General features: G+C 40.4%; 1 protein-coding gene across 5 annotated transcripts in view; it reads right to left on the bottom strand.

Moving 5' to 3' along the window:
• ARHGEF3 (Rho guanine nucleotide exchange factor 3) overlaps positions 1 to 24,916 on the bottom strand; it is a 313,957-nt gene that overhangs the window by 11,400 nt on the left and 277,641 nt on the right. For all 5 annotated transcript variants that reach the window (XM_090283994.1, XM_090283993.1, XM_090283995.1 and 2 more), the window contains 5 exons: positions 13,448 to 13,618; positions 10,748 to 10,810; positions 9,024 to 9,120; positions 8,789 to 8,865; positions 3,867 to 4,124 (listed from right to left, as the gene is read on the bottom strand). In XM_090283994.1, the coding sequence (XP_090140120.1) occupies positions 3,867 to 4,124; positions 8,789 to 8,865; positions 9,024 to 9,120; positions 10,748 to 10,810; positions 13,448 to 13,618 (666 nt within the window). The remainder of the gene's footprint in view (positions 1 to 3,866; positions 4,125 to 8,788; positions 8,866 to 9,023; positions 9,121 to 10,747; positions 10,811 to 13,447; positions 13,619 to 24,916) is intronic.

Raw genomic sequence — 24,916 nt, 5'->3', positions numbered from 1 at the left:
ACAAAGCACAACAAAGAAAAAAATGTCTCAAATTGATATTTAAAACCCCCTATAATCAGATGTAAACCCCAATCCTCTGTTTTCTCTCTTACTGCGTCCTCAGACTACTCTCCACCTCAAGCTGACTGATCTGTGGATCCAGGCAGGACCTGTCTTGTTATTTCGTCACACCTTTGCCCAGGCTATTTGCTCCTCCTGGCTTGCCACCCTCTGCCTGTCCCACAGAGCATCCCAATCAGCACTGAGCTCTCTGGGCAGAATGCTCACAGTTTGCAATATTCTCATGGTATAGACCCCATTTTTCCTAGTCTTCTCTTGCTGTTAGGGGAGAAATCATATTTCCCCATCTCAATAACCAATCACTGATGAGCAGCATTAGCTCCCCACTGCAATCAGAGGTCAAAGAGAGCTGAATTTCAAATGAGTGTTGAATTAAAAAATGGGCTTTGGGGCTAAGATAAAAGGCAACTCCTACTTGCTAACTATAAAAAATAATTCAATTTAAAATCTCTACAAAGATCTTAACCCTGACAGCAATGGTAACAAACATATTACAGAAAAAAACGTTTAGAATCAAAGGGACCTTAGACAAGGTGGCAGCATAGTAAATACAGCTCATCTCCTTGCACAACCACATCAAAATTACGACTAAATTATAGAACAGCCATTACTCAGAACCAGCAAAAAACAGAGTTGAATAGAAGTCTGACAACTACAGAATTAAAGAAACCACATCAATCCAGACTGGTAAGGGGGATGGAGGTGCGGAACAGCCTGGTACCATATTCACATGTGTTGAATAAAAATTTGGGAGGGATATCTTGGGAGCAAGGAGTCCTTCTCCCCATACCAGGCCCCCCAGCTCAGGGTACCGTTGCCAGGAAGATAAATACCCATAACTTCAGGCTGCAAAAAATAGCAGGGATTGAGTCAGTGGAAAAAACTTCTGGAGTCCCAAGCAGTTCCTCTTAAAGAACCCATAAACAAACTTACTCAGACTCACCCCCTCTGAGCTCTGGCATTAAGCTCTGGCATTAACGGAGGAACTGAAGTGGCTGGCAGCAAGGTGAGAGCTGGAGGACAGCTTTCTCCCAGACAGAAAGGTCGGCAGAGCCACAGAGCCAGCAAGCAGGTGGCATATCTGAGACTCCATCAACTTGGCTAACACTGTTTGCCCTGCCCTGGAGATCCCCTGAGGCTCCATCCTACCCAACTTACAGCTGTTAACAGTGGCTTTTCCATATGAATGGCTGGTCTTGGCTCAAGCTTCACAACTTCCTAAATCTTTTCAAATAAGTAACAGCTGACTTCAGTGAGCCCCCAGGGCCCGTACCTCTTTCTAAGTGACCCTAGGCCAGACACTAGCAACAGCCAGCCTAGAGTCATAGCTTGGCTTTGCTTGGGAATCTCTAAGCCCAGCATATCTCAGATTGCTCTATAGCTCAGGCAGGGTGACCCTGGGCAAAATGCAGGTGGAGACTGACCTTGGCCTGCACCACCTGGGAAATCCCAGGGCCTGCGCACCCAGTGGAGAGCTACAGACCACATTGGAGCACCACCACCCTGCTCCAGTAGAGATGATCCTCCATGGAGGGCAGAAGTTGATGGTCATCAGTCACAGCCAATCCTTGCAACTGACTGGCCTGGGTAAATCCCTCCCATTGACCTGCCAAGAGCAACCAAGGCTCAACTACAAGAGGAGGGTGTACTCAGCCCGCACAAAGGGTGCACCTTGAGTACCAGATTAGGTGATAGGGGAGGCTGTGCCACTGGACCCTACAGGACACCTATTACATTAGGCCATGCTACCAAGACAGGGAGTCATAACAGCCTCACCTAATACATAGAAACAAACACAGGGAGGCTGCCAAATTGAGGAGACAAAGAAACATGGCCCAAATGAAAGAACAGATCAAAACTCCAGAAAAAGAACTAAATAAAATGGAGATAAGCAATCTATCAGATGCAGAGTTCAAAACAATGGTTATAAGGATGCTCAAGGAACTTAGTGAGGACTTCAACAGCATAAAAAAGATCCAGTCAGAAACGAAGGATACACTAATTGAAATAAAGAACAATTTACAGGGCAACAACAGTAGAGTGGACGAAACCGAGAACCAAATCAGTGATTTGGAATATAAGAAAGGAAAAAACCACCAATCAGAACAACAAGAAGAAAAAAGAATCCAAAAAAATGAGGATAGTATAAGCAGCTTCTGGGACAACTTCAAGAGATCCAACACTTGTATCACAGGGGTGCCAAAGGGAAAAGAAAGAGCAAGAAATTGAAACTCTATTTGAAAAAAATAATAAAAGAAAACTTCCCTAATTTGGTAAAAGAAATAGACATGCAAGTCCAGGAAGCACACAGAGAACCCCAAACAAGATGGATGCAAAGAGGCCCACTCCAAGACACATAATTAAAATGCCAAAGGTTAAAGGCAAAGGGAGAATCTTAAAAGCAGCAAGAAAAAAGCAGTTAGTTACCTACAGGAAACTCTCCATAAGACTGTCAACTGACTTCCCAGAAGAAACGTTGCAGAGTAGAAGGGACTGGCAAGAAATATTCAAAGTCATGAAAAACACGAATCTACAGTCAAGACTTCTAGCCAGCAAAGCCACCATTTAGAATCGAGGGTAAAGAGCTTCCCATACAAGAAAAAACTAATGGAGTTCATCATCACCAAACCATCATTATATGAAATGTTAAAGGAACTTACTTAAGAAGATCAAAACTATGAACAATAAATAGGCAATAAATACATATCTGTCAACATTTGAATCTAAAAAACAAACTAAGCAACCAAGAACAGAGACAGAATCATGAATACAGAGAGTGGTTGCCAGATGGGAGGGGGTTGTGGGGGAATGGGTGAGGAGGTGAGGGTATTAAGAAGTATAAATAGTTACAGAATAACTATGGGATATAAAGTACAGAATAGGAAATGGAGTAGCCAAGGAACCTATCTATGCATGACACATGGACATGAACAATGGTATGGGGATTGCCTGAGGGAGTGGGAGGTGCTGGGTGGAGGAGGGCAAAGGGGTAAAAATTGGGACAACAGTAATAGCATAATAAAATAAAACAAAAAAACAATAACAATGGGGTAGAGTACATTTCATATACACACTATATTTTATAGGTTAGGAAACTGAGGCAGAGAGAAGTAACTTGCAAAATCAGAACATGGTTGATGTCACAGCCAAGCTTGGAACCCAAGATTCCTGAGTCCCATGTACTTAGGGACCTTTCATTCACCCATTTACCTAATTCTCTACCATTACATGGGGAAACCCTGGCTGGTTTGGCTCAGTGGATTGAGCGTCGGCCTGCGAGCTAAGTGTCGCTGGTTCGATCTTCCAGTCAGGGCACATCAGAGAAGGAAAACTCTGACTCCAAAAAACCTCCGCTGCCTTGCGGCATACCTCTTCAGGGGAAAGGCTAAGGGAGTAAACCCTGACAGAAAATCCGGAGCCGGAGTCCCTAAGGCGGTTTGACGTTGTAGTCAACACCGGCAACTCCTGCGGCGCACCTGAAGCCAAGCTGTATTGACCCCGTCTTTCCCTTGGACCCTTCAGCTGCGAAGAGGGCGGGGTCTGCTGCATGGGCAACAGCAGACCCTCCATATCACCCTGCCCAGGCTCTGTAGCTTCAGCTTCACTGGAGAGGACACTCCAGCGTCATCACAAGATGTCGATTCAACACGGGAGGAGACAGATACCGTGTCACTCCCGAGTCGGACTGCACAGTCATTCTCGGCAGTGCAGATAGACTCTTAAGAAGCTACACCATCGTCTCTCGAGACGGACGGCTGCCGAACATGGGGAAAATATTGAGGCAAGAGAGAAAGAAACAAACTTACAGCTTCTTCCAGGTGCTGGTGATCTGGATTATCATTTGGTGTGTGTCTCAGAATTTCTCGAAGAAGCAGAGGGTATTTTACCAGGCGGCTTCTTGGAATATCAAGGAAATTCCAGAGATCTAGTTTGCGGCTAAAGGGGGATTCTAAACATCGCTGGAGGAAATCCTGGACTCTGTGATCTTGTTTCTTGTGGTCCAGTAGAGCTTTGGCAGCTACTTGGTTGCTGCAATAGCTGTCATAGGAGCTGAGACAAGGCAGCTAAGAAAGGAATGTCAGAAGAGGGTTTGAGTGTTAAAATAACTGAAACTGCAAGCTAACATCACTTGTTCGGACTGAACAAAACCTAACTGGTCTCCAGGCCTGGCCAACATTCCTTTATCTGCAAGGCTGGAGGACACAGACCAATGGAATTTTCAAAATGGCAGGTAATGAATAGTTTTTTTAGGTGCTGGCTTACTTGCACAAAGTAATTCTCTTAGTTGCATGTTTACTTTCTTGATTGTTTAGACCCCTATCCTAATTTATTTGCATTTCAGCCAATCTCAGCTAGAAACAAAAGAACTGAAATTATTGTATATCCATATAGTTTAGAATTTCCCTAAACTTCCAAAGATATCTCGTGAGTGGAAAGCCTCCTAGTTTAAAAAAAAAAGAATTTCTTTTAAAATTATTCATAAGATATATATCTAGAAGACTTAGTGGCAAGAAAGCAAGGATTCAGACTCCACAGCCCAAGCCTTGGCATGGCTCAGTGCAAGCACCTCTACATTAATTTAAGGTTAACTGAGTCCAAGGGCGACCAATTATAAAGAACACCAAGAAGTTAAAGCAAAAGTATAATTAGTAAAAAATTAGATGCAAGAAGCATTTAGTGAAATCTTTTAAATTAGTTCTGACAGGCCAGAAATCATTCTTGGCTCTACCAAATGGTTAACATCGCAATACCATGCAAAGAGCAATTTAAGCTTAAAGATTTTGGAAGACTTCAACTCCACTATCTTCCTTCCAGTAAAATACTAATTTCTCTGGCATGTTCCATCAGTCAAATTGTGCAAGCACGGAGTCAGAGACTCAGGGGAAGGGCTGCTCATCTCTCTTTTCCACTCCTTCTTCTTGGCGGCACCCAAGACCACGCATCCTAATGCATAGGCTGTCAGCTTACAGAAAGTTACCCGTGCCAATAAAATGCAGCCATGGCCCTGCTGTGTGCTTCTCTTCCTTGGACTATGAAGCCACATTCACCATGACACTTGCTCTGCAGAGGGATTCAGTGCAAGACAGTGGCAAGAGGGTCTTTCGTGTCTGCATCCTTGGTACTTTGCACTGGGCCTACTATAGAGCAAAGTTTGTATTCTGAATGAACAAATAAATGAACATTTAATGGATTACCAGATTAGGTAATATCTGATGGTTTGGGAACATGTCTTTAACAATAAATTGTGGCAGCATCTGAACAATGGGTCAAAGTTTAAATATTTTGCCCCTTCTTTTACACCTCCGATTGAAATTATTTTCTCAGTGACTGAAACCAGAAAAAGATACCAAGGAAGTAACATTTAAAAAGTTCACTATTGAGTTTAACATTCCTTGGAAATGTCTACCTTCCTAACATGTTATGAAAAACCTCTATTTGTATTAAAAAGAGCTGCAGAAATTCTTTCCTCAACCTTGTATTTGGAAGTAATGATAATACATACAGGCACACACCCCTCCAGATGTGGTATTGTGGCTTGTAATTAAGATTTTCAGAGTTAATTAAAATGAGCCTCAGGCCCTCCTGATTTCATTTCCACTTCCTTGCCTTTTAAAGACACCTGAAAATGCCCAATGTTTTCATTATAGAGAGACAAATCAGCAGTAATCTTTAGATATAAACTAGTGAGAAACCCCCAAAGACACTGCTGCTCACTGTACAATGGCCCATTACTCTCTGTGATCTTGCTGTCCCTGCTGCCATGGCAACCAAATCCAGCTCTGGTCATGTGTTCATACCTGACAGGGTGCTTCATAGTCTGAAAGGCTATCTGGCTCAGCCCACTGACTAAAAAAGACCACGGGTGATATATAACCAAATCGGAAATGAAGAATGGACACATCTTGATTCCCAGCTACATACGCGTGTACTTACATGAAAAGTGAGAGGCAACAGATAACAGTGGTTAAGGGGACAGACCATGGAACCAGGGAGAACCATGTTCAAAGCCTAACTCACATAGTTACTAGTAAGGTGACCCTTCTGAATGTCAGTTTTTCCACTTATAAAATACATATACTAATGTCCTCCTCTCCTTTAATGAAATAAGGCAAATAAAAAGTATCACATGAGCTTGGCTCCTGGTTAAGAATCAGTTAAGCACAAGCTATTATTATTATTACTTATCCTGAGAATATTTTTATGGAAGAAATTGTGGTTTAGAGAAGCAAAACTACTTTCTCAGCTAGAGACAAAACCAGTCTGAAGTGTGTTCTCTCTCTATCCCGTCCCAAAGCTCTGAACTCACCATCTCTTTAAATAGACTATCAAGAAAGAATTTATCAGGGAAACTCCAACTATTTTTTTTAGAAATTCTCTCTCTCTCCCTAACATTGTGAAAAGTGACAGAACAAATCTATATGCTTCCATGTACCCTGCCTCTCTCTTTGGAATTAAAATTTAATTAGAACCCAAATTAGCATGAGAACTTACTGCCCTGAAGAGCTTATCAATTATTTCAGTACTGAAAAAAAGTTAGCATGAAGGTAAGTCACTTGGGAAGTTGTTTCTTTATGATAGGGCAGGCTGACTCCTCAGGGAGACCAACCCTCAGTAACCAGGGTGGTGCCCGGAAAAAAGAAAATCGCCGCTCTGTTTAAGGTCCTCAAAGTAAAAGGAATTGATTCATTCTAAGGTCAAAAGGACTGACTGGGGCTTACCCACCTGGGAGGCTCACTTGTTTAAAAGGTGGGTGGTGGGTGGTGGTGGTGGTGGGGTGTGTGTGTGTTTCACTTGTTCCTTTGGAGGGAAATAAATCAATTTTTCATGGGTCAAATGGGCTCTGACTTTTCTCATTCAAAGTCCACTAAGATGTTTATTTTGTTCTGTTATAAAGACCAGAACTCAAACAGATGTACCCCTTGGTTTACAGTTCCCACTTGCATGAACACATCTGCAGTTAAAAGAGGGAAAACATTTAATAGTTCGTCAAGCCTGATAAATAAGGACCATTTCTCATGAGGTCTGGTAACAATGGGCCAGTTGTTTAATCTTAGGCTGCTCCTCAAGCTGCAAGTTTCCATTTGATGCCTGAAAAATCCAGATAGCAATGAGGCAGCACGGTCTCACTTCCTTTGGGCATGTGCGGAAAAGGACGGCAAAAGCTAACCCCAGATCAAACCAATTTTCTAATAAAAGTTACAAACATTTCTTTCAGGAAAAAATTTATAATGAGGCAAATGCCTATACTTTTGCTTCTGATGCAAACAATTTGTGTACGGGTGTCTAAGGGATCCATGTAGTTCTGTCTTGCCATCTCATCAGAAACAGAGCAATCACCCTGCTCATTCTGGAGCGCGGCCTCACTGGCCCCTTTGCCCCCATCCAAGCAGTCCGCAGACTCAGAAGCTGAAGCACAATGAGGCACACCCTCTCTTCTCATTACACCGTCTCTGCCTCCAGCTGTATGGCCCTCTTTAGGAAAATTTCTTTGTGGGCTAAAGAATGTAAAACATCTACCATGGCTTATAATAAAATGAAAGTAAAAAATATAAGATGAATGACCTCTCCTGAAATATTAAAGCACATTTTCTAAATTATTCATCTTAGAACATTACTTGCCTTTCAGACACACTTGGGATATTTCAGCCTTGGTGCTAAAATTGACTCCTGAACTAAAGCTAGCTAAGTCATGAAACCCTTAAAATTCTGGAGCAGAGCAGTAATTGAGAAGAGTAAATTAATGTAAGAGGGCAACGTCAAAACTTAGGAATTAGAGGGTTTTAGGAAGGTTAAAGTGCAAATAAAAATGGAACTGGATAAAGAGAACTCACATGGTGAGTAGAATTTATGACCTTCACAATACTCTCTAAACAGTGTAATGACTCTAATACATGCTGTTGACGCACTATCTGCCTATTTTTCTAGACTGTGGGTCAGAAGGATGAGAGACCTAAACCTGCCTGAAAGAAGTCATCAAAGCAATGTGTTTTCACTACCTGCTTCATAACATGCAAAACACCCAGAACTGGGATGGAACACTTAAGCACTCACAGAAGGAAACAGAAGCATACCATAGGGGTGATGGGGACTGTGGCAAAGTAGGGAGTACATGCCTGGTCTAAAATAAGTCAAATAAATGAATAACCACCCATGTACCCAATATAACACAAATTCATCCCAGGACCATAAATTTAGGTCACAGCCAATTTCTTTTATTAGGAAAGGAAAGGAGTTATATTGGGATGAAGATCAGCATAATACTCAGCTCTCCTATGAAATTACTTAGGATCAGATATATGCTAAACATTAACAACATTTAATTATCACCTTGTTTATGAAACTATACTTGACCAGGAGAGTTTTTTGATAGCCTGATAAAAGCTTTATGATGATGGACAGGAATATTTCCCTACATTTTTACTGATATAGAATTGGTGATAGTCATATTAGTAATTGGCCTGAATTGAACATTAACTAATCTTACTTTATTTCATTGCAAAAAGGCATGTTATCTTTAAATGCAGTAAATTTGTAATAAGAAAACTCTGTTTCCATGCTTTAAGATATAAAGCGTAACTATAATGATAAATTTTACTAGGAATTTGATATTTTATTATTTTTTAGTATGAAACTGGTGTTTGCTAATAAAAAAAAAGTCTAGCTAAAATCAAACTCCATATAAAATATTGAAATTTATCTTCAATCAAGACCAGAGAACTTTTCTTACCCAGCCCACAAGGATGGGACCGACGTGTTCAGTTGACCCATCAGGCTTACGAACATCTCGAAGCTGACTAAGGAGCTCTGGTAAACAAACAGAGGGCGTATCTTGTTAGGCACTCAAATATGAACAAGACTGGAAGTAGATTCTGGGTTACTCACATTATTACATAATCATGACTTGTATAAGACAATTCAATTAAGGCTACAAGTCACAACTGATTCAGGGAACAAAATTATACCTTCATGTAGAGGAATTAGAGAGTCCAGTGTTCCAAAAATTTGATTCAACTCCTGTTCTGTCATTATGGAGAGTTTCAGCATGGGGTCATGATAGGCCTGCACAAGAACCGTAGAGATGGAAGCAAACGTTTAAATCAGAGGAAGTAAGTTGTTAATGTAAATGACTTCTGAGAAGCCCTACAGAATAACAAAATATTTGGCTCTCCCCAACAACTTCCCCCATAATGCTGCAGAAATAGCAGATGGGTGTGGCTGGAGAAGATGGGAATCCAGCACTGCCTTGGGCCTTTCATGGTTGGTGATAAACCAAAGTAGATTTTTACAAAGCTTTTTTTAATTCTAGTACATTGTACATTAAGAAAGGGCACAAACCCTAAGTATAGAGCAGATCTGAATTATATGCTTTAAAAATTAACTTTATTACCATCTCTTATTAAGGATAAACAATAAGAACATACAATTATTCCCAGGGCACTGTAATAGAATACAAAAACTTAGATGGCATAGTCCCTGCCTTCAAGGAGATTTATAAAGCTAATTGGAAAGATAAGAAAAACACATGAAAAATTAAATATACGTATGTTTAAACAATAGTTCAAGATTAAAAATATGAGCTGTTACATGGCAGCAAAAATTGATCAAATCATAAGTGTTGTAGAGAGTCAGAGAATTAAAGCTGGAGTGATCAAGAGGGATTTTAAAGATGAGCTGTTCAGCACAGAGAAGGTGGCAGCATATATTGTTGAAGAGTAAACTGAGACTTGAGCTCATTCCTAGAGGATGAGTATGGATAACTAAAAGAAAAAGGAAGGGTTTCCAGGAAGGTAGGACCACCATAAGTGAAAGGATGGCAGTATGACATTGTAAGGCACTTGGGTTTGGGACTTCTTGATGCAGGAAGGAGGAGTTGCTCCTATGATGAGCAAGGTATCTCCTAGAGTTAAATGTCCTCCCCATCTCCCTCTTCTTCCCTCCCTGCCTAAAACTTAGTCTCTTGGCCATCTCTTAGGAATGTTACAGATGGGACTTCATATGAGCAGAAAGTTGGACTAAAGAACACTTAAAATAAGGGAGGCATCTTTCCAACTCTGTGATTCTTTGAGGAGGCTGTGACTATCATCAGATGAAGGAATCTGGATTTTAGCCTCCATGGAGGGGGGTCGTTGCTGGAGGTATTTGAGGAAGGTTTGTTGTCAAGACTATACAGGCTTCAAGGCATGGGTTTTATCCACATTCCCATACACATGTGATTAAAAAACATATTGCCATATAAAAGACCCTAACTTACATGATAATATAGAGACAACTGACTCATTTAACCATTTTATCCACTTATTAGATTCAAATGACTTTATTTCTAAAACATAGTTCCAGTTTCAGACCATCACACATTCTCTCCGGTGGATAAGGAGGCCCTGCCCGTGAAACTTCTAGGACAACAAAACATATGTAAAGGCAGGCCTTCAAGAACACTTTCTGATTAAACTGATGTATTCTTTGAGGTGCATTAGAAGCATGCAGAGAAGAGCCCCTAAAGGTGTCAGGTCCAGAGCGCCTTCCTGTTTTGAGCCATTTTCCCCACTGCTTGGTTTGTGCAGGTTCTTCTCAATTTTGGATGACCTTAGTCATAAAGAGTGCTCAGAAAGCACAATCTTGGAATTGCAAAATGACTCAAAGAAAAAAAATATGAAGTGACTCAAATGACCACTGGATTTAAATGTACCTTTTTTGCCAATTTCAAATCCTCTATCAAGTCTTCTTCTCCTTGAGAAAGCTCAAAGATCGCCTACAAGAAAAGAAAAAATACATCCACTGAAATCTTTCATTTATGAGACCAAATTCAAACAGTGCTGGTTCCAGTGCTCAAAGCTCCAAATCTACTTCCTTCTTAAGTATTTTTAACAGATTCTTAAAAAGTTAAATTAACCTCCATCTAGTGGTTAAAATCTACAAAGGAAATATTTTTGCAAAACTTCTGTATAATGTGCTTATGTGTTTGTGGGATAAAGAGGTACCACATAGGTTTCCAGTCCAAGTCATTTTTCATGTCATAGGACTTTGATGCAGCCAACCAAGAGGGAACTATCTTAAGTAAAATAATTACAGATCCGAGTTTGTTGTGAGTGGTAATCATAATAAGTGATTCAGGGTCTGTTCTCAGTGATGGACATGGCAGCATTATTAGTTGGGCCATCATAATTTGTCTTCCTTCTACTCAACATAAGGTGAATCTCAACAGAAAGCTTTATTCCTATCAGCTACTTTTCCTAAGGCTGGGATTATAGGAAGAATCTATTATTTTATCACTCTAAATGTCTGGTGAAGTTAATTCATTCTAAATTACTTCTCAGCCCTACATGGTACAATAAATAAAATTACAGAAGTCGGCTATGTGCAAAGCATGACAAGGGTCCATTTCTAATTTGGTTCTATTAAGCTATCATAATTTAAAGGCTATGGTTTGCAGAACACTCACTCTCCTCTGGGAATTTAAACTGCTGGCAAACATTACATTATCAAAAGACTACACGTTTGTAGTGCTAGTTTGGGGACTACTAGATTTCTTTAGAATACAGGGAAGAAGTAAGCAAAATGGAGAACACCCTCCATTCTTGGGGATGGTGGTGTGCAGGACAAGTGTGCTTTCCAGCAAAGCTGGTGGAGGTAGAACACTCACCGGGGGCCAGTACATGGTGTTCCTCCTGAGGCCCAGTAAAGCCTCCGTGCCTTGCCCTCCTGATAATGTCTTCTGTTTAACCTTTTACTTTGAAATAATTATATACTCATATGAGAAGTTATGAAAATAGTAGAGAGGTCCTGTACATGGATTACTCAGCTTCCCCCAATGGTGGCACCTTATGTAACTACAGAGCATTATCAAAACCAGGAAGTGGGACCTTCCTCAGATTTCCTTGTACATCTGTTTTCCTAGAGCTCACATACACAGGCCTGATTGCCTGACTGACCAAATGTGACCCCAAGAAGAGGAAAATCACAGAACCCCACATTGGGATATGCCATAGTCAGTTTATCTGTGGTGGGGACAACACAGTGGCACCATGAAGACCAATGGCTTTGGATTAGGACAGGACTTGAGTTCAAAAGCTAGTTCTGTAACTTTCTAGGTGGGTGACCTTATGCTTACTGTGCCTTGTTATGTCCTCATGTGCAGAATCAATCCTTCCCTCCTTCCTTCCCACTATTGGATTATACAAGTATTATGTGTACACTATTGACATTTGGGAAACACAGAAAAGTGTAAAGAGAAAAAAATTTACCAATAATACCATCTTGTTAACCATTAAGATTTTGCCATATTTCCTCACAGAATTTTTTCAGTGTCAAATAAATATTCATTTTTTAATAGATAATACATTGACATGATTCAAAAATTAATAGTGCACAAATTTATACTTGGTGAAAACTTTCCCTCTTACCTCCTTCTTCCAACCATCTAGTTCCCCTCTGAGGGGGCAACAGTGTTACCAGTTCCTTGTGGGTCCTTCCAGAAATGTGTTATGGTTTTACAAGCAAATGCATACATATACACCCACATTCATTTTCCTTTTTCTTTTACATGGTAAAGTGGTAACTTACTCTATACCCTATTTTGTGTCCTGCTTTATCCATTTAGCCATTCATACATATCAGCACTTTTTTTGTTTTTATAACTACACAGTATTCCAAGTATGGACATTATTATCTAACAGTCCCTGGTAAGAGATGTTCAAGCTCTTTTTGGCACTATAATAAACATTACTGCTGTGATGAATAAGCTTATACATATGTCTTTTCATTTGTGTGTAAGTGCACCTGGCAGGCAGACTCCTAGAGAAGAACTGCTGAGTCAAACCTAGAAAGTTTTCAAGTACTCCCTTTTTCCAATGTCAAGTTCTCCACAAAAATAAGATATTCCCAGGATTTCACTACCTGATGCACATTTGAAGTGGTTAGTACAGCCTGGCACATGACAATCTCTCTGTAAAGGGTAATATGATCGTAGCCATTTAGAGATATTGATACAGAAAACTTATAGGTAATGAAATTAACTGTATTCCCTAGTTTTCCACAAAACTGAATCAATCAGTTTCATTAACTGAATATTTAAAAATATTCTAGAAGTTGCTATCAAAATACAACTAAATGATTAGGATTATTTTTTGTGAATTCTAGGATCCAAAATAGTTCCCGATTCATCTTCTTTGTAAATTCAGATTTTCATATCAGTTTCTTTTTAAAGCAGGGGCCACACCCATCCAGCTAATGCTGGTGTCTCAGTTCCTTAAAAGTTTTGGCACCCCTAACAGTCCTCCTTCTACAAAAGCTACAGAGATTTGGAGACACTGTGTAGACCCCAGCTTGGCTCTCGCCTGCAGTGCTCCTGCCTCCAGCCACGTGGCCAACTCCGTGGGTCCAGGCCTACCTCCTGACGTTTGATTTCCTTGGACGTCAGCATCTGATTGACGCACGCGTCAAAGGTCTCACTCCACAGCTTGCTGTCTCGCCGCTTGGTGCTCGAGGGGGCGGCATTTCTGGACCAGGGTCGGGGGGCAAGGATGTCAGGACGGCTCTCGCTGCGGAAGCTAATGGAACGCTGAACAATAAGAAAAACAAACTGTCACAGGGGCAGCAGCAGGACTGGGTGGATCACTTGAGCAGCTTCCTGTCCCTGACAGAACATATATCAGACATCTACAAGAGAGGACAATGCCACAAGCCCTTTTGGGAAGGAGGGCGTTGTCTTGAGCTACATGCTAAGGAAAACTGGGCAAGGGACTGCTTTCACACATGTGCTGGGAGTATCCATGACCTGGATAAAGCACAAGAACATGCAAAAACACAGCTCTCAGACATGTGATGGGCTCTACTCTTTCCAGTAAGCATTTCCACACCGCAGAAAATGGCGATTAACAGTAGTGATGTCCTTTAAAAAAATTCTGGCTAGTATTCTTACTCTCCCCCTCCTCCTCCTAGGAACAGAGTCCCAACTATCCTTGTGTATCCTGTCTCACTTAGTTTGGTTAGGTTCCCCAACACCTGACCAGTCAGAGTACTGCTCCACCCTGGTTCTAGGAGAAGCACATGATTCCCTGAAATTTGTTACATGAATCATGGGAGAAGGAGTGAAAGACTCTTATTCTTTTAGTATTGTGAGCTCAAGAGTTAACATAAGCAGAAGTTTCTTGCAGCAACTCTCTCTGGTCACAAAGAAGAGCATGCTTGATAAAGGAGAGAATAAAGGGACACACAGAGTGCAGGATGGAGAGAGGCACCAGTGGAGTGAGGAGTGGAACCAACTTTACCTACACTATTGGTCTCTTCGGATCCCACTGTGCTTGAAGCCAGGAAGAGCCACTGTTAGACTAACAAATTCATACATTCCCCTTTCTGTTTACACTCAACATAGTTGAGGTTCTGTTAACTTGAGCAGTACCAACTAATATACATTCTAAAAACCAAGTAAACGATGCATGTCCCTGGGTTAGTTTCTTATTTTCCAAAGAGGTCCCAGTAGATTTTCAGATGGTCTAACCATCCAAAGTGCACCCTTGTGGCTGAAACATGCTACCACAGTGCTTTCTCTTGACAAATACAAATGACCGAAAAGAAAGCTAGGTGCATCATATTCAGCATTCAGCCTAGAAGATTTCAACACGCTTACTGGAAACTTGGCTAAAGCAATGAGATGTTGCTGTGCTCAAAAACCACATTCTTATTTAGCAAGTGCTCCTTGCCGTGCCTGTGGCCACATATCTGTGGCCTTCAGGGTAAAGTTCCAACTTTTCAGTTTGGTACATAATACCTCTATAATCCAACCACAGTATATATATCTGGGATCACCTCCTGCCACTCACCCATTCTCTAGCCCTCCTAGGCTGGCTGCCATTCCCTAAATGCTTCATGCTTTGCTGTGCTTTTTTTCTAGATAACTTTTCTTTAATTTCCTAGCTGGTTACCTCTTAATTGTCCTCAGGATATAGCTCAAACACCTCCTCTAGGAAGTCTTTACCAACGTTCTCCCATCTTCTTTCACAGCAATTTGGACATATTGCTGATATAGTAACAATCACATTTTATTATACTTAGTGGTCACCTGATCTGAACTATAAACTTTTTGAGTGTAGGAAATGATTTTGCATGCAACGTAACATGCCATCATTGCTGAGAAATTATTAGGTAGCTGAGATTCAACAATAAAATTTACAAAAGTAAAAAAAATTTTAAGAGAACTATTAACATAAGGGCATTGTTAAATAAGTTATAATTCATCTGCTTCATGGACTATTATTTAGCCATTATGATAGTTCTGAGATAATTTTAACAGTTAAAAATCCCTTCTATGTAAAATCAACATTAAAATCTGTATATGAGCAGTTAATAATTATGAAAAAATGCACATGAGCAAAGCTATAAAGGGACTGCCACAAAACTACTGTTTTGCTATAATTACATTATAGGTAATTTTTATTCTAGTTAACAAATTTTTGTAATTTGAGAAAAATGAATAAGTGAAAAATGTAAAAAGCAAATTCCAAGGGGCATCAGGGTATTTCCAAGAGAAAGCTAGCTCTGTAGGCAAGCAGCAACATAGCTCCTCAGGCTGGCACAAGCGTCCATGAGCTCCCAGCTCATTAATGAGCTCATGATTGCTGGACCAGCCCTAGGCTGGTCAAGAAAGTACTTGCTTCCAATTCGTGGTTCAATAATGGTATCTCACCAATCCTTGTGATCTCTTGAAAATAGGCCCTTATAAAACAGGGACCAGACTAATGCTTGCAGATCCCCAGCACTCAGAATCAATTAGCCACAGGCACGGAAAGGTCAAAACAAGCAAAGTGAGTCATCAAATAACTCATTCATCTCAGTTAGTGGTTCTGATGCCAGCCCGGGAAGGGGGGGAGTTAAAGAGTGGAAAGAGAGGAACACACAAAAAAGAAGATTCAAAATGAACGACATTTTTTACTTTCATTTGAGAGAATCAACTGCCCACCTGTTAGTTTCAGTGCCTGACCAACTTCAAACTTCCCCCTCCCCACCACCAATTTGAAAGTAATTTATGCTAACTTTAAATTTTCATACATTACAAAAGAATACAAAATTAAGTACAAATCCCTTCATTTTTCCAAGTCCAGTTCCCAGAAGTAAATGCTATTAAACTTGTTCTAAATCTTGCCAAACCTTTTCTACACATTTGCTATCATTCACAGAAAACAGAATATTTTCTTTCATTCAAAAATGTCTTTCCATGCTAGTGTATAAGACTCACTCTTTAAAAATAATTCATACTGAAACCTGTATAATTTTGTTAAGCAGTGTTACCCCAATAAATTCAATAAAAATAATTTATTGAGGTGAAATTCACATACAAAATTAACCATTTTCAAGTGAACAATTCAGTGGCCTTTACTTAGCACATTCACAATGTTGTGCAACCATCACCCCTATCTAGTTCCAAAACTTTTCCATCACCCAAAGTCACTTATTCTTTTTAATGGCTGCAGAGTTAGTATCCCATGGTCTGGATGGACCACATGTATTCGAACTCCAACCGATGGGCACTAAAATAGTTTCCCATGTCTGGCTATTTCAAAAAGTACCTCAGTAAACATCCTTTATGAATTTGTACTGGTATTTCTGTAAGACAGATTTCTTAAGTAGAATTCCTTGGTCTAAGACGTACCAACATTGTAACATTTGATGTGTGCTGCTAAAGTGACCTCCAGTCTGTCCCCAGAAAAGTATATGACATGACAGCACACTTTTTCCAGGCTCTCATCAACAGGATATTTTTATCAATCTAATAGAAAAAACAACTATACCTCCTTAATTTCAGTTTCAAGTTTTGAATGTAATATCGAGCATATTTTTATGCATTTACTGAAAAATTTCCCAGAGATTTAAGAGATTTTCTTCTGTTACAGTTTAAGGGGAAAAAGAGGTGTGAGCTATATTAGGTGAGCTCTGTTGCTAAGAATTCCTCGTTTTGTGTTTTCTTAGTGATTGCTGGGCTCCAGTACTAGGGAGAGAGGGATGGGGAATGTCACAGAGGGGCCATTATGTGCCTGCCCAAGCTTAGCCCTTCTGATGAGTTCTCTCCAATCCTCACAACCACCCTGCAAGGTGGGAATTTACTCACGTTTAATGATGAGGAAACTGAGGCTCAGGGAGGCCAATGCACTTGCCCAGACAGTGTCAAAACCAGATCTCTTTGGATCCCAAACCTCAGCTCTTTCTACTGTGGGGGCCATACCTGCTGTTAAATGTGTTGTGGGGAGGTTTCAGTGAGATGCGACCCAGCCTTCCAGGAGTTTAAGTCCTAGTTAAGGAGAGGGAATGCATTTGCTCATTTGTTGCAGGAATGTCTGAGTGACTCTTTGACCCAATCAGACTTCAGAGTCACATCTTCAATTAGGCTGGATAAAAACAAACACTCTGTCTTTTTAAAACTCCACTTAGAAAGGGAAAAAAATCTCAAAGAAGAAATAAAGATTGCTGGTCAGGTGTGCAGTCAGCAGCTGGTTGGCCCTGGGGGTAGCTCATAGCCAGCGAGGCCCCTGCCATGGGTGGGTTTTCATGACGCCACTGACCACACACCACACACCACACACCACACCCCAAGGAGTCACTAATACAACTGGGCACAATTAGATAAGAGGATTGAAACTGGGGGAGGAACATATGACTGCTGCCAGACAAAAGCCACGTTCCTTCAGCAATGCTCCCCATCCCTCATCTCCTCATGCCGTTTTCCTCATTTTCACCATGGCCATTGTTTCTAACATGTCTGTTTCCTCCCAATAGAAGGTAAGCACCATGATGGCAAGGATATCTGTCTTCTGTTCACTGATGGATTCATCTGCAACTGGCACAGAGTAGGACCTCAACAATCCTGCCTAATGAATGAATGGAAGGCTGTATGTGTTGGGCACTGTGAGCGGAGCTTTAGAGTCCTGCTATACCTACAAAGTAAGGATTCCTACCCGCATTTCCGCGGGGGAAACCGGAGGCTCAGAAAGGGTAACATGTGTTCAAGGTCATGCAGCTAAAGTATAGTGCTCTAGAATTTAAACCCAGGTCAATGGTGAACTCAGAATGATACCCGGACCTGGTCTATTTCAGTTTAGTGCCCCGTGCTCTGCACCCCTCCCCAGGGTAAGATTCAAGTGTGGTGGGGTACGTGTGCCCAAACAGAGAAGTTTTAGGCTACTTCTCAGTCCATGACAGATTCTCCACTAACATTTTAGACTAGAAAATTCTTTCCACATTGTGATGGGCTGTCCTATGCATAATGGGATGTTCGGCAGCATCCTTACCTCTAATCTCCAGATGCCAGTAGTGCCCCACACCAGTTATAACAACCTAAACATCTCTAGACATTGCTGAATGTCCGCTGGGATGAGAAACACTGGCCCATGGTGACTAGGAGAGACTTACCTCAGAGTGAAGGACCCAGCCTTGGGAGGGACTGCATACAAAATAGAAGCACATACATAGATAACCTGCCCCAGTGGCAGGGGAGGGGGTGGTGGGAAGGAGTGTGAGGGGGCCTGGAATGAAAACTGTTCCAGAACAAGCAAGGGTTTCACATAAGAAAATGTGGCATAGCAAATGAGTCAAAAACTCAAAGCTCGTAATTACTGGCAGCTAAAATAACAATGGCCATAATAGGCAAAGATAATGGAGACTGAGGAAATGGTTGCTTCTGTTTATGCCTGAGCTGGGTATGTGGAAAAGATGCTGCAGGTGCAAAGGGGACTGTCAGGTGGGAAAAAGGGGTCCCCTTACATGTGTCTGAGGAAATGTAAACGCAGCAGGTTAGGCATGATGGAACAGATTTGGTTTTTTAATGCTGCCTGTTCAGCACGGTGCTCCCTCACCCTTTCCCCCAAAATAGAAAGTTTCTACAGCCAAAGATAACATGCTCCAAAAGAGTTCCAGCCAGGGAAATCCTTTACGTTTACCATTGGTATTTTGTAACAGATGATTTATTATCAAATGGATTGGGAGTTAGGGTGGGGCTGTAAGAGGAAAACACATTTCTATGTTGTTACTACAATGGGTTTAACCAAAATGCGCAGTTGGCTCTGGCTGGGATCAGAAAATGGTCTCCAACAGCAAACTGGAGGACTCTTTTATGTAAGGCTTGATTAGAGCAATTAACTTAAATTGACAAAGAACACTTCCCAGCTGTGCTATCCCATCACATCTGACCCTCATGCTAATCCTGGGAGAGGCACTGGGCAGGTTCTTTTATTCTGCCCCCCTTTAATAGATAAGAAATTCATGTACCAGAGGATTAATGCTACTAGCACAAAGTAAGTATTAGAATAAGAACTTTTGACTCTAAAACACAGATTTAGGTTAAGATCACAGGCTTTAGAGTAAAACAGATGTGGCTTCAAGTCAACTCAATAGCAGAGGGACCTGGATAAATTAATCCATTTGGGTCTCAGTTTCCTTCTGTGTAAAAGGGGCGTGGCAATAAATATCTCACAAAGTTGTAGTGAGGAATAGATAAGAAAATGTATGTCAAGGGCTTAGCCAAGTGCCTGGTACCTGGTCAGGAGTAAATGAATGCTACCTATCACTGGTATTATACCACAGACTGCACTGCCACAATTAGTGCTTATTTATACACATTTTCATTCATTAGCAAACAGTAGATCCATCTCTGAACTACTTAGACCAAACAGCTCCTTGAGGGTCCTTCATTAGGATGAGGGGACAACCCCTCAGCAGCAGTGTTTTTGATAAAAGCAAAAGCTCTGGAAATAGCTTCAAATGATCAACAATAGGGATGAAGTAAATTACAGTGCAGCCATAAAACGGAACATTATATAGTTGCTAAAAAACATTCTTTTGAGAAATACTTAATGGTAAGAGGAAGGTCTCACATGCAGAGTTAAGTAAGGGAAGGCAGATCTGTATTTAAATACAAAATGTTAATAGGTGTCATCCAGATGGTGAGACTATGAATGATTTTTATTTTCATCTTCATACTCCTCTACATTTATTTTCCAGATTTTCCATAATGAAGAGCTATTAACTAAGAAAAAACAAAACCAGCAGACAAAACCAGCAAGATCATGAATACTAGATTCAAAGTGATGGTATAAACATAAAATCACATATTTAGAATCTAGTTCAGGTTAATGCACATTAAAAGCATGGTAAAAAAGGCACCTGATCAATTCACAATCAGTAAATGCCAAAACCCATAAACTCAGTACAAGGAGAAACCTTTCTCTAGTTGGGAGAGATTCTGAGTAGATGAATGAAAAGATGAAGAAAATATTTGGTTCAGGTATTGGGAAAATATTGTACAATTTGCTTAGTGCAAGCCAAAATTAGGAAGCCTTCCAGAGGCTTGGGACAGCAGCCAAACCTCTTGATTGAGCGCCAGAAAATGGCTTTAGTATAATATTAATGACAAAATATTCCATGAGCTAAAACGGCACTGATGACTCTCCCTGCCACACAGGAAAACAGAGAGGGAGGATCAGCAGTGAAGTGGAATGACCCAGACTGAAAGTCTGGCCATTATTATTATTTTTTTTTAATTTACTGATTTTTGTTTTAGAGAAAGAAGAGAGAAAAAGAAACATCGATTTATTGTTACACTTATTTATGCATTCATTGGTTGATTCTTGTATATACCCTGAATGGGGATCAAACCTGCATGCAACCTTGGCATATTGGGACAATGCTCTAAGCAACTGAGCTACCTGGTCTGGCCATTATTTTTAGGTCCTGGCAAACTGTAGGCTTTATTATAACCAACCTGACTTTCTGCAAAAGCCTACTGCAGGATAGGCACTGTGAAAACACTAATGAATCCCAGCTCCCGCACTTACTGGCTATGTGACTTTGGGCACATTTTTCAACCTTCAGGTTTCTCCCCTGTTAAGTGGTAATGAATCCTACCTCGCATAAATTACATAGAACCTGGCTCACTGTAAATACTCAACTAATGAAGTTGTTATTACTAAATAAAAATTGACAAGTTTTCAATTATAATAGTCAGCTATTACAATGGTTTAACTACCAATCTAAGAATAGTAAAGATTGGCAGAAAGTCAGGAGTTCTTGACATGGAATAAAGTAGGTCACTTCTCAGCTATACCCTTATCTTCCACATCTAAAGGCAATATGGTTTCTGGTTACATCCTCCAGCACACTCACACACACATCACACATACCTCACACATACATACCAAGCTTGTTTCTATACCTGCCAAATAACTTAGTGCCAAAGATTTTTGTCATTTATAGAAAGTATATGACCTTGGACCAAGGAACTGAGTGTGAGGACCTTGGAAAAGAAAATCATAGTTTCCAGCTCATGGAAATTAAACAAATACGCCTGGGTACTCTTCCTACCTGTTTTCTTTCCATATCTAGATGCCATCAGTCTTCTCTCACTTCTTCCTCAAATCTGAAATGCTCTCTCTCCCTTTCATTCTCATCACCTCTGAGCCATTCCAGGCTCAAAACAAATCCTTCCACCCTTCCTTCAACCCCTGTCCCCAGACCATTCCTAAACGTCCTCCAATATGTTTATCATATAAGATCTTCAAATCTCCTACATTTTAATCTGGTTGCAAAGGTAATAAATACTTACAGGGTGGGGCAAGAGTAGGTTCATAGTTGCTCATTTGGAAAATAATAGAATTATTAATAAATAATAATACAAGAATAAACACTGTTTTGCATACTTACACTGTAAACCTACTTTTGCCCCACCCTGTATTTTAAAAATTCTAGCATGATAAAAATACATAACACAAAAAATAAAAGTCAATAGTCTCAACAGTTTATTCATTCTCTACTAATTTGTAATTCTGTGTAATGGGGAAAAAAGGAGGAGAACATAAGACAGAAAACAAAAGAACTGTAAAAGCTTCCTATAATGGTATTTCTAGGAGATAGCTAATATTAAAAATTTTAAGATGTTTCTGGCTTTTCCTATACATATACTATTGTGTGTGTGTATAATTAATTAGAACACAATAGCTTTGAATTTCCTGTTTGTTTTTTCCACTTGCTAATATATATTAGACAACTTTTACCAAGTAGATTTTACCCCTCTCAAGAGCAGGCACTATCTCCTTTTTTCATCCTGACTACCTCCCCAACAAGTCTAGAGAAGAACAAATAACATAGTAGGTATAGGGAATATTAATGGAGAACATTGGTATATCACATTTTCTGTTGCATCTGGGTTACATGAAATAATTTCTAGATCTAAGGATCAGGGAATGGAACAGATACTGTAGTTACTAGGAATCCTTATTTAGCCACAACATTCTACCTGAGTGGATACTAGTTGGGGAGGGGAGTCATTTTCTATTGTGAAGTAGCCCCATTATATAAATAACATTACTAGGTGGGCACCCACTGTCAGCTCCTGAACAGCCCCTAGGAAGAGTAATGGCCGCCCTCTCTAGTAAGAAAAATGATAATAACAGTAACTACCAGTTTTTGAGCACATCCTAAGTAATGTGCAGTGTTAGGCACTGTGCACACAAAGAAAAGAAAGAGACAAATCTGACGTGTGTGGAAAAATTAAGGGGCCCCTGGGAAGAGCCATCTTGTAAAGATGTCACAGCAGAGGGAAAAACTGTGTCAAAAGAGCGAGATATGTAACTATGAATCTAGAATTAGGATGTTAGAAACGAAAGAAGCAATTCTGTCCAGGACAGATGCACATCAAGAATGCAGGCCAAACTCTCGTGACATCAAATGCCTTTAATGTTCATATCCTTTGACCAGAATTCAATATCTGGGATTATAAACTAAGGAAAAAAAAGAAATATAGACACACACAAGATCTGTGATCAAATGTTTAAAGTAGTGTCACCTATAATTGTGGAAAAATGGAGACAACTTAAGTATTCAACAATAAAAGAATGATTAAATAAACTGGTATATCCTTTTAGTGAAACAGTATATACAGTGAAAAATATTTAGTGGCATGTAAATATATTCTCATACTATAAGACAAAAGCAAGTTAAAGTAGTGCACATATTACAACGATTTTCTTTTTTTAAAAAATACACATGCAAGTATATAGTAAAGAAAAAGTTGCTTGAATATACGCCAAAACGTTAACAGAAGTTTTTTGTGATGGGGAGAGGCAATTGCAAGTGACTTTTACTCTCTTTTCTTTTCTGTGTGTCCCTATCTGTTTCAATTTTTAAAGGATGTTCCGTAACTAGAAAAGAGAGCACAATAGGAGGCAGATACTTAAAGAAAAAAGGACAAATGCCTTCAAAAATCACTCAAGTCATAATTATATAATATTATAAAAATATTCACAGCCTAAATATCCATTAATAGGAAACTGGTTATATAAAATAAATCACATGAACACACTGGAATAATATGTAGACAGTCCATTTAGGATCATATTTTCCAAGAATAACTGTGATATAATATTTTCCTTAAGCCATAACAAAATACTCATCCAGCCAGATTACAAAGGGAAAATAGAAATGAAAGAGAAGAAACAAAACACACCAGACAAAATGCAAAAAAACAAACAACAAAAAGCATTAAAAGAAGTAAACGTGATTATTTAACTTTAGTAAAAGGTATAATTCCCCCAAGAGGCTGTAACAATGACAAAGAAGAACCTTTATATACCTAACTGCACAGCCTGGAAATAGGGGAGGTGAAGACCAATAGAGATGCAAGAGAAAGTGATCACACACAGTCTTCGTGAGTGGTTTTATCCAAAAGTGCACAGATGACACAAAAATAAGGCTAGAAGGACTAGGAGTAACCACAAATTAGTCTCAGAGTGAGTATATTATGTAGTTATACCTAGAATAACACTGGAAGGGAATTATTAAAATATTAACAGGGGTTATTTTAGAGTGGAAGGCTATCTGTGCTCTTTCTCTTTTTCTGTATTTTTCCATAATGAACATATATACGTTTATCATGGAAAAAAAATAAAGCTCATGTTCAAAGAGGAGGCAGGGCTCAATTACAGTGTGGTGAACACAGCATTCCACAGCACGCACTGGACTCAAATGAGTCCACCAGGTGTGCACAGCTGTGACAGAGAGGTGAGTGGCCAACGGGAGGAAGCGAGCTTGACTTCCTCACTCCACAGGAGGAGTGCATGCAGATTCCTCTCAGAGCAGGGCTGGATTTTCCTCCGGGCAGGCTAGCGAGAGGATTTATGGGCCCAGAGGGATCCAGACATCTGTGCTCCATCTACTGGCAGCACTAACCTCCCCGGTCAGAAGCTGACGGAGAGCCATGCAATCGCTGTCCTTCTCTGACTTGCACAAATGCCGCCTTTGTGCTGAGGCCTGAGCCCCCAGTCCATATGGGGCACAGGGGAGGCAAGAGAGAACAAGTCCCGCTGTGTCCTGATGAGCTGCTGCAAGCACCACTCCATTTGTGACTGGGTTTTTTTTAAAACATTTTTGGAAGAGGTGGCCAGCCCCATGCTTGCCTGTTATCCTCCTGAGGAGCCGGAGGAAGGACTGCTAAGTGCTCCATTATTGACTAAAGCATCATGCTTGGGTGTTTGTGCCTCAGTCATCTCCTCTCCTATAATAAAAGGAGCCCAACCTGAGAGACAGAACTGGACAGCCAAAGGGAAATATATGACTCTAAGGTGCCAGGAGCCAGGGACAAGGGGTACTGGAGCAGAGAACCAAGCTGCTCAGTCACAGCCTTACATTGTTTTCGGACATAGAAAAGGTATAAGTATATACACATACGGGTAAGAAATGAATGCTGCGAGGTGTAGTGCAGCCTCTGCATTCTTGTTCTCTGTTCTTCTCTTTTTAGAGTGGGAATGAAGACCACAATAGGCAAAATGGGAAAGGATGTGAGGCTGGCCCACTGAATACCCCTTTGGGACGTCCCCTT

The sequence above is a fragment of the Furipterus horrens genome, unplaced genomic scaffold (assembly GCF_987537825.1).
Source record: "Furipterus horrens unplaced genomic scaffold, mFurHor1.1.pri manual_scaffold_7, whole genome shotgun sequence".
NCBI lineage: Eukaryota > Metazoa > Chordata > Mammalia > Chiroptera > Furipteridae > Furipterus > Furipterus horrens.
The sequence above is the reverse complement of the archived record's forward strand: the minus strand, read 5'-3'. Positions and strand labels throughout refer to the sequence as shown.